Source organism: Mixophyes fleayi, chromosome 3 (assembly GCF_038048845.1).
Source record: "Mixophyes fleayi isolate aMixFle1 chromosome 3, aMixFle1.hap1, whole genome shotgun sequence".
NCBI classification, from domain to species: Eukaryota; Metazoa; Chordata; class Amphibia; order Anura; family Limnodynastidae; genus Mixophyes; species Mixophyes fleayi.
The window spans coordinates 330,440,096-330,456,219 of record NC_134404.1 but is presented as its reverse complement, the minus strand read 5'-3'; the positions used below and the strand labels follow the sequence as shown (position 1 = coordinate 330,456,219).

The following is a 16,124-nucleotide window of genomic DNA, read 5'->3' as shown; positions in this document are numbered from 1 at the left end:
AATGGTGAAGCACAGGCATGGTTGAGAGCAGCTGACTGTGATAAGATTTCTAGTTCAGGCCTGGCCAACCTGTGACCCTCCAGGTGTTGTGAAATTACACATCCCAGCATGCTTTGCTGGCTGTCTACTAGCAAAGCATGCTGGGGGTTGTAGTTTCACTATACCTGGAGAGCCACAGGTTGGCCAAGCCTGGACTGGTTCCTCTGTCTCTTTTCAATCCACCCATCCCACGCCAGCAATAGCTGCACAGAGATGTCAGCCACCCAGGACAGATTAGTGGCTGATGCAATTGCCTTACAGCATAGAGGGGGCTTCATCTTGGGGGTGTGGCCGTGAGAATCGCTCTGTAAGGCCACGCCCCCTGTCAATATTTGCCCATTTCAGCCTATCAGTGAGTGGGGGCGGGCCAGGATAATACATTTAGCCCCACCCCCACCCGCTTCACAAACGAGCTGAGCTGGACCCGGGATGTTGTTCTGCTCTCCCGGGAAAACTCCCAAAAATTTGTGAGTCTCCCGGACATTGCGGTAGGGTAGGCAGCTATGCCTTACAGTAGCCCCCCTCCCCGCCCCCAGCACTTAACCGACCAGCAAATACAATTGTTATTGCACTAACTTATGTATCAAGTGTTCACCACACCTCTTAGTTTATAAACTTACTTGGACAGGACGATCATTACCTTCTGTTCCACGCCATACTATGTGAGTTGTTTACACTGTGTATAGGTAAGACACAACCCAAATAAAAGCATAGTAATGATCATGCTAATATTAGCACAGCAATGCATGTTTATATATATGTTCAGTGTAAGACTGGCCAGAAAGGGATAGACTTTAGTGTGAGTTGGTCAGATTAACATGTATTGCAATATGTGGAACTAACATTCCCTGTTTTTACACAGAATATAGCTTTTTTAAATTTGAAATTACACAGTTTTGTTTTTGTCATTTTTTACAGTATAACATCTATATAGACACTTTTAGCATATAAAATACAAGAAAATTTTAATGCTATATAACCAAAATCTACGATTTTTTTTAAAATTGAATTAGTTGACCTGTTTAATGTGTTTTGTTTTTTTTTGTTTGTTTTTGCACTTATGCTGCAAAATCTTCTCATCTGTATTACTGCAGGTCCTCAGTGTGATCGCTGCAAACTGGGCTTCAAACAAGACACATTTGGACAGGAGAGCTGTATACAATGCACGTGCCACGCTTATGGCTCCATCAATCAATTCTGCAATCCAACCAGTGGACAATGTAAATGCAGAAAGAATGTCAGCGGACTTAACTGTGTCACCTGTATTGACAACTATTATGGGTTGGATGCTGACGGTTGTAAACCCTGCGAGTGTGACACGGAAGGGATTATCCCTGGAACAGTTTGTGATGCTGTGACAGGACAATGCGTTTGTCAGCCTAATGTTGGTGGAAGGCAGTGCAATAAATGCCTGGATGGCTACTACAAATCCAGACAAAACGGCTCTGTGTCGTGCCTGCCCTGCCGCTGTGATAGATCAGGCACAGTAAACGGCTCTCAGTCTTGTGACAAGTTAACTGGGCAATGTGTGTGCAAAGACTTTGTAACAGGACAGCAGTGTCATGTCTGCATCAGGCACATGTACAATCTGACCGGGGGAAACAGTTTGGGCTGTCAGAATTGTGATTGTCACTTTTCTGGTACGTTGCCAAGTACAGCGTGTGACCCAATCAGTGGGCATTGCCGATGTCTGCCAAACTACCAAGGGAGAAGATGTGACCTGTGTAAGCCCGGTAAGTCTTTATTATAGCACCTTCTGAAGAATCCCTAGGCCAGGGAAATATAATACTGGCAGCAAGTGTTATTTACTAACTGCAGGATGTGTGGACAAGCATCATTTTGGCACCGCCCCCTAAACGATTATCACAATTTGGGCCAATTACAGCAGGGTGCTAAGATGATGCGATATTTGTGTCATTAAGCCCCGCCCCCGCCACTTATCTATTGCGGGAGCGAGAACCGAGAGGTTGCCCTGCTCTCCCGGGAGGTCTCCCAGAAATGCGGTAGTCTCCCGGACATTCCCGGGAGAGTAGGCAACTATGCATTAAAGAAAAGCAGCTAATGAATCTCTAGAGACTGAAGTGTCTTTTACATTTCTGTCTCCATTACTGAAGTCATGTTGTCTTACCTGTCAGTCTTTGATTAAATCTTGGTCTCCATGAAAATGGCCACCTCCATAGGCCTCAATACATGGACATAGGACACAATTTCTGAACTGTGTCATCATGCCACAGATGGCGAAGCCAACCACGTCTTGTACTGGCTCAGCATCAGGGAGAATGCCAGACTCTTCAGGGAGTGAGGGAGATCACCCCTATTCAGGGAGTGTTTTCAAGTATGTACTTGCTCCTATCACTACATACTACCCAGGACCACCCCTGATTGCAACTGTATTTATTAAATAAGTCACGTTTTTACATGTTTGTGTTTTTTCCACAGTGTTAAAAAATTACACTGTTTTGAGGGAGAAAAGTGGCTCTGTTGCCACCCGCTAAACTGGATACTTGCTCCTATGTACACACTTTCAAACCCATTAATCTTACTTAAACATCTGGTCTCCCAACAAAAAAATAATTTTGCACGTGGATGAATGCCCATATTCAGGAACACCCGATCCACCCAACTCCTTCCATCAAAATTAGTACAATTCTGCCTTCGAAATTGGCCCTATCCGACTGTTTACTTTAGTACTGAAACAAGGTTTGTTTTTGTCTTCCTTGGATGCAACACAGTTCAGCTTTGCTTTATGCTTTTGATACAATAGTATACACAGAGCAGTCTTGTGTTGTATAAAACTCTGCCTAGATGACTTAAAGGCACAGAAGGGAGTAATATAAAGCAATATGTTTAGTAAATGTTGCAAGAAAGCCTGTACAAAGCAATGGGTTAAGGTTGTCTGAGCTTGATTACCAGTACATGGTGTTTAATGCAGCACAAAAATCAAAGAAAATAATCTCTGAATATGCTGCCCCTCCCCAACGCCTGGCCTTAAGCCCCAAGGAGTTGATCTGTGCAGTTGTATTTTCTGGGGCTTCTCTGTTGCTTTCACAGCCCCGCCCACAAACCCAGGAGGAGGGGGGAGAGGAGGGGGAGCGGAAGCACCAGTCTCAAGCCGACCAATCAAGAGTTTGCAGCTTGTGATTGGTCTTCTACTCAGACACCCCCTTCTGGGCCAATTTAATGATGGTTCGTTTAATTGATTTTCCAGTTGGGTATTGCAGAACCTCCAAAGCCGTGGAAAAGACTACTGTAGTACCCCTGGGCTCCAGCTAAGGGTAGGGGGCATCAGTGGCGAATCTACCATTGGTGCGGCAAGTGCCGTGCACCGGGGCCCATGAAGATAATGGGGCCCACTGCATGACAGATGCAGAGTGTTGGGGGCACCGGTTCTCTCCTCCCCGCCTCCCTGCACTGGGGCCCACAGCTCGCTAGTTCTGTCTCTGGGGGATACATTAGGGAAAATATATGTTCCTAGGTGATAGTGTTGTTTTAAATGGAAAATGTAACTTAGTTATCAGTCATTTATAAAATAGTTTAAGTTTTCCATAGATGATCAGTACAATATATAGACGCCAGTGATTCTGCACAGAACATAATTTGTTGGCATATTTGCATTGCTCCAGCTGTGAGTTCAATAAAATACGAGAGAGTCCAAATGCATTTCATATGGAAGATACTGGGAGAATGCAATGTATCATAACTGATTATTTATATTTAAATCGACGTATGCCATTTACCATCATGTGCAGTAATATGGGTAATGTCATCTACGTGTTTGTATCACTACCACATACAGTAATAAGTCCTCTTTAGCGGATCAACATATTTTGAAATCTCAAAGCCTCACAAAAGCACAGTTTAGTCATCGCAGTTCATGGATCACGGGCAAATCATCTTACAAAAGTGTCTCTCGTGTGTTAATCATGCAAGGCTGATTTTATTTTCCCCATGGTCCACTATAAAGTAATGGTTTCAGGAAGCTAAAATGCTTATCACATTAACCTCCTCAGCGCCACCAGCGACGGCCAGGTCTGGATTTCAGACAGGGCAATTGCACCCCACACTGGTATGATTTTAACCATACAGGACACTTTAGCACCAAAGAGACTTTTTGCAAATAATTCCGGCTTGGACCCGTCTTGAACAGCGGAACTGTCAATGAATTATGAATTACAGTTCTGTTTACTAATAGGATCTAAAACATACCGGCTCTTTCATGTCCGCAAACCCAGTTTTCCACTTAGCCGTGGTTGAATGATCTAGCGAATTTTATACATCAGCCGAGGTAATGCATAATCACATGATGGATAATACGGTACCTAGCCCACAGCAGGGATCATTGCTATGCCAGACAGGCCCAGGATACCATAGAGACCTGTATACCTACACTTCAGCAGATGTATATTTGCAATTACAATTGTTGTGACATAAAAAAAAAACACTTTATTTGTCAGTATTAAAAGTGAGCTTCGCGCATTGTAGTCACTTAACTTACACTAATAATGTTTTGCAAAGCTTAGAACGCTGGTACACTTCACTTCATAGTAGATTATTTAAATAATCCCTTAAATCAATTAGATAGTTAAATAAATTGGATGTGTAACTTTGTTTAAAGTAAAGGTGTTTGGACCCCAAAATCTTCCTGCATCAACTTAATGGAAAGCCCAAAATTCTACGATGTGCTGTTGGAGGACTCTGAGCCTTTTACTATCTAACTCAAAGTCTTCCCCACCCCCTGTTCTCCATTTCCCTCTTTGCATTACAACACGGCCCCTGTCACATGCAGCCCTGTCCTCACTAACACATCACTCATCGCCTGATATACTCTGTGCTGCTGGGGGACCCTGCTCCTTCCACTGTAAAACTCTCAGTCTGTGGCTTCCTGCTGCCTCCATTCCCCTCCTCACATCATCTAACTGCACCTGTCACATGCAGCTCTTTCCTCAAGAACACATCACTCATCTCCTGATATACTCTGTGCTGTCAGGAGGACCTTGCTCCATCCACTATATAACTCTCAGTCTGTGGCTTCCTGCAGCCTCCATTCCCCTCCTCACATCATCTGACTGCCCCTGTCACATGGAGCCATGTCCTCACGAACACATCACTCATCGCCTTATATACTCTGTGCTGTCAGGAGGACCTTGCTCCATCCAATATATAACTCTCAGTCTGTGGCTTCCTGCAGCCTCCATTCCCCTCCTCACATCACAACACTGGCTCTGTCACATGCAGCCCTGTCCTTACTAATATAATCACACAAGTGGGCCGGTTAATGCCTCCCACAAGCTCAGTACCCCCATGTCCTGAAATAATATGTTCTGCTGTGAGCATTCTTGCGATGTCTATGGCTACAGACTGTTCTATTTCTGCCCATGAAAAACTGGGTGCGTCTGGAAAATAACAAAAATGTAACAAAAAATTGTTTTGACATACAGGATATCAGACTGAATTAGTTGTTAAAGATAACCATAAGTACTTAGCATTATTTATTTAGTTAGCTATTATATAGCGCCTACATATAACACAGTGCTTTACAGAGGATATTTAATCATTCACTTCAGTCCCTGCACCAGTAAAGCTGAAAATCTAAATTCCCTACCACAGATATACATACTAGGGTTAATTTGATCAGCAGCTAACCTGTGGCAGGATGAATGAGTTACATTTACTGTAGTACAGTTGGAGAGCCAAAAGTAAAGAGCAGGAAAACCATCCATGTACAGCTTGATAGGTATCAGTGAGGAGTCTTCTCCAGACTAAGGGGTATATTTACTAAGCTGCGGGCTTGAAAAAGTGGAGATGTTGCCTATAGCAACCAATCAGATTCTAGCTGTCATTTTGTAGAATGCACTAAATAAATGACAGCTAGAATCTGATTGGTTGCTATAGGCAACATCTCCACTTTTTCAAACCCGCAGTTTAGTAAATCTAGCCCTAAAAGTTCTAGAATGTGAGGATGCTTGCAGGGTCATTCCAGTATCCAATTAAAATAGCCTAAGATCCAGTTTTAGGAGTTCCTTTATTACTACACTTTTCTACTGAGAGAACATCCAGACAATCTGACAGTGGTAAGGTCAAACCCACTATCAGACCAAAGCCTTGAATGAAAACTTACTGGTTCATATTAATTACTGGTGTATTAAAGAGGAACTCAACACTTAAGCACAGTTTCCCCTATTAGAGAGCATACAGCGGCAATATTAATTATTTATTTATTATGATTTCTTTCTTCAATATTGGGGGCACAATTATAGATGTATTAATTATTGTGGGTGCTATGCTTTATTATTTTGAAGATATTTTAACACTATATACAATTGTCCTGGTCAGTGGTACCAGAAGGGGCTCAGTGATATCTAGCATTGGGCCGGGCATCTCTAGGTGATACTCAGCTGCCCGCCGATACTGACCGTGAGGGCATCTTACCGCATTGCCAGGCTAGTCACAGCGGGCTCATGCATGCATGGTGATACTGAAAGCCCAGACTGTAACAAAAATATTGTTTACAAAGAAAAAATAAATAAATATATATATATGCAAAAACGCACTTAACTTATTGCTGAATTAGTGCACAGAGGCACAGTGATGTCACAGCAGCTCAAAAGACTACATTCTCAGTGGGGTTGTTTACCTTTATCAGGTCCTATCTGGACACTTTCCTAAAAATGTCCAAGGGACTTTTTTGCTGTAATTTACTGGGCAGGTAATAATTTATTTCTTTAAACACCTGCAGTGAAAAGTCAGGTTAAAGTTGAATAGTGTATTTTATCTTCGCAGTTTCTATTTAAAGTTTAGTCGGAGTTTAGTGGTCCTATAACTCATAGGTGTCCTTATACTATGCTGTAATACAGTGGTGTGGCTCCTACTTATTTATGTTTTCGGAAAAAAAACAACACTTTCATAATAATAATATAATATATTAATTATTTATAATATTAATGAGTGCATTATTAGTCTGAATTATATATTATGATTACAATTATTATTACACTAGTGAATATATATTTAGTTTTCCCTTAACTAGACTTTCAAGAAACCTAGACTGACCAATCTCTTCTATTTGCACAGCTCTTCCAAGCTTGGCTTCGTCATTTTTTTTAACTGGACCTTAATTTTGGTTGTTTCCTTGATTTTGACTATTATTTTTTTTTTTTTTTATTAAATTATGTATGTATTTTTTATACACTTTACAAAAAGAAATCTAAAGACAAATTCACAAAAATGATACATCCGAAAATATAATTATGCACTGCACTATTATTAATTGTCAAAGTAATTTTCAGTTTCCAATACATTTATAATAAAAAAAAAATACTGTCAGGATGTAAATGTATATTAATTAGCACAGAAGATCATGATTTCATGTTAATATAATTGTCACAAGAAAAGAACAGATACAATAAAATAATGTATTGAGCTTTTAGCCTTTTTTTTTTTTTTTAGACAAAAAAAATACTTTGAAATCCACAGAGAAAATTTTGCAGCTTTCCTGGCTAGAGAATCAAAATTAATTGTACTTAAAAAATGGTCCGCGTATACTTCTAACCTGTGATGAGTAAAAATGTTAAAGGAATACATTTGGTTCAAGTGAAATTTATAGGCAATTTGTGAAAGTAGGAGCGCGCATTAGAAGGTGCATTAGAGGCACATTGGTTTTAATATGCCACTCAATAACTTGAACAGAGGTTAAAAATGCAACTTAACCTCCATTAAGTATATTTTTTAAATGTTTTAATTTTAAATTATTTGGGGGTGTACACTAATAAATATGACAACAGAATGTTTTTTTTTCTTCTCTTGATCACCCACTCCCCCCTTCGAGTGTAAAGTAACCTACTGACATTTGCAGCAGGCACTTAATCAGGACAGACTATGTAAAGACATGGAAGTGATGTCAAGATTCTTAAGGCCAGTAACGCACCCCTGTCCTTGAACGCTAGAGACAAAGGTTTATTCCGATCTTAAGCACTGTGAAATAATCTAATTTAAATATAGAGTTGTTGGAAGATCCTAAATAATAGCAAGAAATTATTGCCTGGTTAATGTTCATAATGCCCATGTCTTTCACACTTGAAAACATTGTTGTATTGCTCTTCCATGCGGCTGGAAAATAAAAATACTGAATGAGCGACATTATGTCACTCAGTCAATGTCTTAGGTGTCCCCAAAACCTTAGCCCTCCTAAGCAACTGCCGTAGATCACCTTGTGGTAGCACCAGCCCTAGATTATCACAGGGACAAACAATCAGATTTTCATGAGAGCTATTTCAACCTTTTTGTCAAAATGCAATTCACATTTTGATAGCTGCATAGCAACCTAAAATACACATACATACAAGTATATGGTGTGTCTGAATCCTGCAAATTACACTGTATAAGATATTTGCAGTTTGAATATACTGCATTTACAGTTTTTGATTGGAAGGGCTCTAAATAATCAGCTGGTGATTATATATGGCACTGCAGTTTTTTTTGTTTTTTGTTTTTTTTAACATTTAACATTTTTAATAACAATTCTTTTGTTGATTTTTTTAATCCCAGGCAGTTGTAATCTAAACTTTTCAGTGTTGCACCACAGAAGGTCTATGCCATATGCACTCAAATTTTTTTTTATAACTTCAATCATATTTTTATTAGTTTTCAAAATTTAAGGGATACAGAAAGTAAAGAAGGAGGGTGAAAGGGAAGGATAAAAGGGGGAAGGGGGGGTACATAGTGGGGAGGAACACAGCAAACAATATAATATCTCTAAAAAATTCAATATGAATAGTCAAAAACTTTAGAAGTCACTTATTCACAGGAAAAAGGGAAAAAGAGAATACCCCCGCTTCAGCCACCTAAAGGGAGCTATGGAGACCCCTGAGGAGATTCATTAAGCGAGGGTGAATGGAGAGGCGGAATAGAGTTGGATTGGGCTGAAGGTGCTCCTTCATTTTCTGTAATATACTTGTACCAACTAAACCATCTCATTATTGGGGATGAAGGGGAAGTAAAATACGGCATAACCACAGTCTCTATTTCAATGTTATATTGAACTTTGGCCACTACCTTCTTTAAGGAAGGGGGGAGTGGGGATTTCCAGCTTTGAGCTACAGAAGCCCTTGTGGAAATCAAAATATGACCGAACACATATTTGGCATGGAATGGAAATTCCGGAGGAAAGTGATGCAATAATGCGACTTCAGGGGCAGAAACAAGAGTCATTTTTGACAAGAATAGCTTCCTGAAGGCCACCAGCCTTCCCAGCCAGGAGAACTCGCAGCAGACCCAGGATTTGGTTAAAGTAAGAAGTTGTTGTATTAACACCGTAAAAAATTCAAGTTAATCGTATTGTCCAGGGTTGGGGTAATTTGAATGCCCAGATACGGAAGTGCCGTTGTCTTCCAGGAATAATGAAATGGAATTTTTAAGGTGACTAACCTTCAAAGGGGGGATATTTATTGGGTGAGCTTCAGATTTAGAAGAATTTAACTTATAATAAGAAGTGCGACTGTAGGCGCCCAGGATATCATGTAGGGTCGGCAACGAAGTCTCCTGGCTGGTTACAAAGAGCAAAACATCATCTGCAAACAGACATAACTTGTGTGAGGTATTCTTAGTAGTGATACCTGGAAACAGTAGCAAGGATCTAACAGTTGTCGCAAGGGGTTCCATTGCTAAAATGAAGATCAGTGGCGACAGAGGGCAGCCCTGTCTTGTACCATTTGTGATTAGAAATCTATCGGACAAGAAACCATTACTAAACACCTTAGCTGAGGGATTAGAATACAGAGCAGATATGGCTTTCAGAAATTTGCCCTGAAAACCAAACCGAAGAAGGACCCTCTCCATGTATCCCCAGGGTAACCTGTCAAAAGCTTTCTCAGCATCAAGAGAGAGGGTGAGAAATTCCGAACTAGTTTCTGAGGCCCATTCTAAAATATTAAGAACCCTTTGTGTGTTGTCCGAGGCCTGGCGCCCCTGTACAAAACCCACCTGGTCAGGATAAACCAGAGCCGGGAGAAGCCCATTGAGTCTATTCACTATTAGCTTAGCGTATATTTTGATATCTGCTTTTAAAAGGGTCTATAGTTGAGACAGGAGGCTGGGTCTTTCCCCCCTTTTTTTTTAAATAAATCCAGAAATACATTCATTGACTACAAAAGAACAATAGTAACTATTACTATTATTGTAAGTAAAATTATTATTTCATTATAAAAGGTGCCACATCAATCCACAGCACCATAAAACATATTACAAAGACACAGAAGACTAACAGGCAAAGTGCAGGACATTCAAGAAACATCAACTTGTACATAATACAGAAATAAGTGAGGCAAGATAAAAGGACGTACAGACGGACGAGGTGTAAAATAACCAAGAAGACAGGAAGAAACAGGGCCATGATCTTTAGAGCTTGTAATCTAATGGGGAGGGGTGAGGCTGAGACAAGAGTATTATTATTATTATCCTTTATTTGTTGGGCGCCACAAGGTTTCCGCAGCGCCGTACACAGTACAAACAGTAGTACAAAACAGGGTGACAAAGTACAGAACAATAAACACAAAGTACCAATGCTTCAGGAACTCCAGGAAGACATATGGAGTAAAGACAGAGCAGAAGAACCGGTATGGAGACAGGAGGGGAGGGGGGGCCCTGCTCATAAGAGCTTACATCCTAAGGGAGGGTGAAACAAAAACAGGCACGAAAGGGAGCCAGTGAAGAAGGGGGAGAGAAGAGAGGGGCCAGGGGAGAGAGGGAGAACGAAAAGAGTGGATGAGGGTTAGAGTGACATAAAGTGACATAAAGCATAGGGAAACATAAAGTGGCTGGGCCAGCAAGGGTGGGAAAATTAATGAACGGGTGGGTTTTTAAGGAGTGTTTACAACACTGGAACCTGAAGGAGAGTCTGATTACAAGTGAAAATATATTCCATAAGTATCAAGTTGAATGGGAGAAGTCTTGGTCTTGGAAGTGGGAGTATGATGTGGCTTTCAGTGGGGAGTTGAGATGTAGCGGGGTGCTAATGGCTGAGGGGTTTATAGGTGAAGGTAAGCAGTTTAAATTGGATTCTGTAGAGATTTGCACAGCAGGAAGACAGAAGCGGACTTTTGGGAGAGTAAATATAGTCTTGACACATCGTAGAGAATGGATTGAAGTAGGGAGAGATGGTTGCAGTTGCAGAAGTGAGGCAGCAGATAATGAGAGAGTGGATAACCATAGTTATAAAAGCTGACATATTGGCAGGAATGGTCTTTTAATCATTAGTTGAATGTATATATAAGCCTTACTTATACAGTTTACTGAAAGTCTGAAATCTCACAGTGCTAACACCTTTTCATTCACTACAGAAAAATTATTTGTCCTGCCCCAAGATTTCAAGTTTGCATGTGCCATGCATGGGAAAGAAGGGAAGTATACAGCGCCATGTCTTCACTATTGCACCACTTGGAAAGTGTGAAATTGTACACAAACACATATTTGTTTATGATAATTAGCCTTCATTAGCCATGAGCATGAGTGTAACCATGGTGTATGGTGAGAGCAAAGTGGTTTCCATGACGATGGGATGCTTTGGTTCTCTATTAGGCAGACTTAATCAATACTGAATAGTTTTATTTAATTTAATTTTATTTAGATGGAAAGATATACTTACCATTCCGGGCTTTATTAGCGAGATAAAATAATGCATTTATGGTATAACCTTTTAGTTTGTTATTAGTATTCAATAACCAGTATTTATTGATCAATATTTACTGTATTACTGTACAATTTTTAAAGAGTGCAACCTTCCTTTAATAGGTTTCTTTGACTTAACTATTGTAAATAAGTCCATGTTTATTGAATTAAATAACACTGAATAAATCAAAAACACATTTACAGTTTGTGCTGCCTTAAGCCTTTGTGAATGAAAACACCTTAACTTAGGAATTTAATGCAGTTATTCTCATGTTTAAATGACCGTTTCCTGCATAGTTTTGTCTAAATATTTGGCACACAACCGTTAAAACAAAAAATGTAAAAAAAGTGAAACAAAAAGACTCTGAATTAAATATTTAATCCGTTAGCTGAAGCATGAAGAAAATATCACAGGGCACTCGAAAAGAATTTCAAAGTTTATATTGACCAAAATAACTATTTATGAGTGCCCTACATACAGGAGATTTCTAGGAAGAAAAATGCAAGCTCTGAATTTCGAGCCAATAAAATAAATTACTTGCTTTGTCAAACATTTTCTGTTGGCTTTGATATTGTAAACTCCTGTTGAGTGAGTTTGCAAGATGTCACTTTCTTGAAAATGCTGGCAAGCGGCTAGGTTGCTGGTTGTCTTGTAGAGTAGCCAAAATTGTAAGCTAAACCTATTTTTTTTTAAGCTACATTTCCAGATTTTTGCGTTTTATTGAAATAATGAAATATTTTCATGTTTTAATTTTCAAGAATGTCGAAGTTAACTCTACTGCTTACAAATATCTGTTGTATATGTGTGTATTGTCAAAGTGGCTTTTTATGATATCTGTTTGAGATATTATTTTAAATACAATCAAATGTGTAGAACTTGTGCACACGAAAAGGGGCAACATTATATTATATGTTTCAGGGTCTCAAACAGTGTGAATGCAGTGCAATAAATATTTGATATTGGGGTCACTGTAATTATGATCAGGGATAAGACCAAAGAGGAGATATAACTAACCAGAACTATGATGCGACTTGGGATGCCTGTTTTGTACCTCTGCCCTAAATTGTACAAAGTAGCTGTGTCTAGAAGTGGCACCCTTTATGTTCAATAGTCCCTCATCTTCTCATTTCTTTGAAAATATGAACAGGTTAATGCTTGCATAAAACTCGGTTCCCATACATTGCACCCATCAGGTGCATGTAATTGGTATATGTACATAGGTGTGCCTAGTGGCAGGGTGTGCGCCCTGCCTCTTTTCTGCTACTCTCATCGACTTTTAATCAACTTATGTGAACCTGAAAACTTTGGCTTCTGAGGGTGACCATTGGTTTACTTACTGGACTGTAATTATTATAACCGGACCTCAGTGTTGGACTAGGTCATGAAGGGCCCACCAGGACAAGGGCTGGCTACCAAATTTTATCCGGGAGGGGGGGGGGGGGAGACTCAGCTCAGCAGCCTATTAGTAATATTTTAAAGGGAAAAAAAATGCCAGTAGCCCAGTGAGTAGTCCAACGTAGCCCACTATGGGACCGGCCTGTGGGACAGATGCTCCCTTTCTCCCACAGCACAGCCAGCACCTGCTCCAGGTCCCCGACATAGCTGCAGGGGCATTTCCGGCGGCAGGATAGGTGTGGCCAGTTTTATAAAGAGAACTGCCCTGGTCACCTCAGCAGGTGATTCTCCTTTACATCTGGGACAATGTGTGTGGGGTGTGACTATCATTTTAGCCAGTGTGAGGCCACTCTCCAACCCCTTCCCACCCACTTCAAATACGTGGGCAATGCTGCATGCAATGTAGATGCACACAACTGGCCATTCCGTCTCTACAGTGGGGACAAAGTCCTGACTGAGCAGGACAGTCACCCAGAATTGTGATTGTCCTACCAAAATCAGGACAGTTGGCTGACTATCCCGCTCTCTCCTACCCGTTCTTACAGCTTTCACTGCTGGTGGCTGCTGGCGTCTTAAGCTCAGTTGCTGATTGTCTGGATCATGGCAATTGGGCTCTGTTTGAAAAAAAAACAAGTACCTGAAATATGAAACAATGAGTGAACACTCCAGGCTTCCCTCCTCTCAACCATTCTCAACTTTAAATCAATAGAACCCAGGTTTAATAATTAGGTTTCCCTACCTCCAATCAACCCAGACATTCAATTAATAGCATTCATATTTAATAAATAGACCTACTCCTCTAAACTGCCCCAACATTTCATAAATAGCCATACTGCTTTACTTATTACCAACATTACCCACATTCATTTACTAGCCATCAAACCACCCCAGTGTTTAATATTGCTATAAACCACCTTAAATTAATAGGCACTACCATGCGCCCCCCCCCCCCCTACCATTAAATGAATTGGCATATTAGCCAGAATAATGCAATATAATGTATTTTTATATATAAGTTGAATGTATCAACAACAAAACTGTAATGTCCAGAACCTCAGTTTCTGCTCTTCAACACAACCACAACTTTTACTTTATGTATAAAATCAAATATTCACAAATAATATTGTACTGAACTTTCTACGTGCCAATATGTTTTAAAATATATTTCTGAAAGGAAATCTAATTCCCGCATCATCATGTACGGATGTAACACTAAAATCCACCCAGTTTAGGTATTTGAGAAATAAATCATAGACATTAACACAACCTCCAACCTCCTCACCACCACTTCCCCGTTCTCCACAGACTCTCACTCTCAACTTCCCTGCTCTTCACAGACTCTCGCTCCCAACTTCTCTGCCCTCCACAGACTCTCCCAACCCAACTTCCCTGCTCTCCACAGACTCTCCCTCCCAACTTCCCTGCTCTCCACATACTCTCCCAACCCAACTTCCCTGGTCTTCACAGACTCTCCCAACCCAACTTCCCTGCCCTCCACAGACTCCCCACCCACTTCCCTGGTCTTCACAGACTCTCGCTCCCAACTTCCCTGCCCTCCACAGACTCCTCACCCACTTCCCCGCTCTCCACAGACTCTTGCTCCCAATGTCCCTGCTCTCCACAGACTCTCACTCTCAACTTCCCTGCTCTCCACAGACTCTCACTCCCAACTTCCCTGGTCTCCACAGACTCTCACTCCCAATGTTCCTGCTTTCCACCTACTCTCCCTCCCAACGTGCCTGCTCTCGGCAGAATGTCACTCCCAATGTCCCTGATCTCCACAGACTCTCACTCCCAACTTCCCTGCTCTCCACAGACTCTCACTCCCAATGTCCCTGCTCTCCACAGACTCTCACTCCCAACGTTCCTGCTTTCCACCTACTCTCCCTCCCAATGTGCCTGCTCTCCACAGAATGTCACTCCCAACGTCCCTGCTCTCCACAGACTCTCACTCCCAACTTCCCTGGTCTCCACAGACTCTCACTCCCAATGTCCCTGCTCTCCACAGACTCTCACTCCCAACGTTCCTGCTTTCCACCTACTCTCCCTCCCAATGTGCCTGCTCTCCACAGAATGTCACTCCCAACTTCCCTGGTCTCCACAGACTCTCACTCCCAATGTCCCTGCTCTCCACAGACTCTCACTCTCAACTTCCCTGCTCTCCACAGACTCTCACTCCCAACTTCCCTGGTCTCCACAGACTCTCACTCCCAATGTCCCTGCTCTCCACAGACTCTCACTCCCAACGTTCCTGCTTTCCACCTACTCTCCCTCCCAATGTGCCTGCTCTCCACAGAATGTCACTCCCAACGTCCCTGCTCACCACAGACTCTCGCAACCCAACTTCCCTGGTCTTCACAGACTCTCCCAACCCAACTTCCCTGCCCTCCACAGACTCCCCACCCACTTCCCTGGTCTTCACAGACTCTCGCTCCCAACTTCCCTGCCCTCCACAGACTCCTCACCCACTTCCCCGCTCTCCACAGACTCTTGCTCCCAATGTCCCTGCTCTCCACAGACTCTCACTCTCAACTTCCCTGCTCTCCACAGACTCTCACTCCCAACTTCCCTGGTCTCCACAGACTCTCACTCCCAATGTTCCTGCTTTCCACCTACTCTCCCTCCCAACGTGCCTGCTCTCGGCAGAATGTCACTCCCAATGTCCCTGATCTCCACAGACTCTCACTCCCAACTTCCCTGCTCTCCACAGACTCTCACTCCCAATGTCCCTGCTCTCCACAGACTCTCACTCCCAACGTTCCTGCTTTCCACCTACTCTCCCTTCCAATGTGCCTGCTCTCCACAGAATGTCACTCCCAACGTCCCTGCTCTCCACAGACTCTCACTCCTAACTTCCCTACTCTCCATAGACTCTTCACTGAATCTTACTTCCAACTTCTCTACTCTACACAGACTGTCACTGCCACCTTCCCTGCTCTCCACAGACCCCCCCCACCCACTTCCCTGGTCTCCAGATACTCCCTGCTTCAGTGTTCTCCACAGACTCTCACTCCCAACATCTCTGCTC

General features: G+C 41.9%; 1 protein-coding gene across 1 annotated transcript in view; it reads left to right on the top strand.

Annotated features, from left to right (window-relative positions):
- The window catches only part of USH2A (usherin), a 558,840-nt gene that overhangs the window by 109,989 nt on the left and 432,727 nt on the right, over positions 1–16,124 (top strand). Inside the window, exon 13 of the mRNA XM_075204257.1 lies at positions 1,134–1,772. Within this exon, the coding sequence (XP_075060358.1) occupies positions 1,134–1,772 (639 nt within the window). The remainder of the gene's footprint in view (positions 1–1,133; positions 1,773–16,124) is intronic.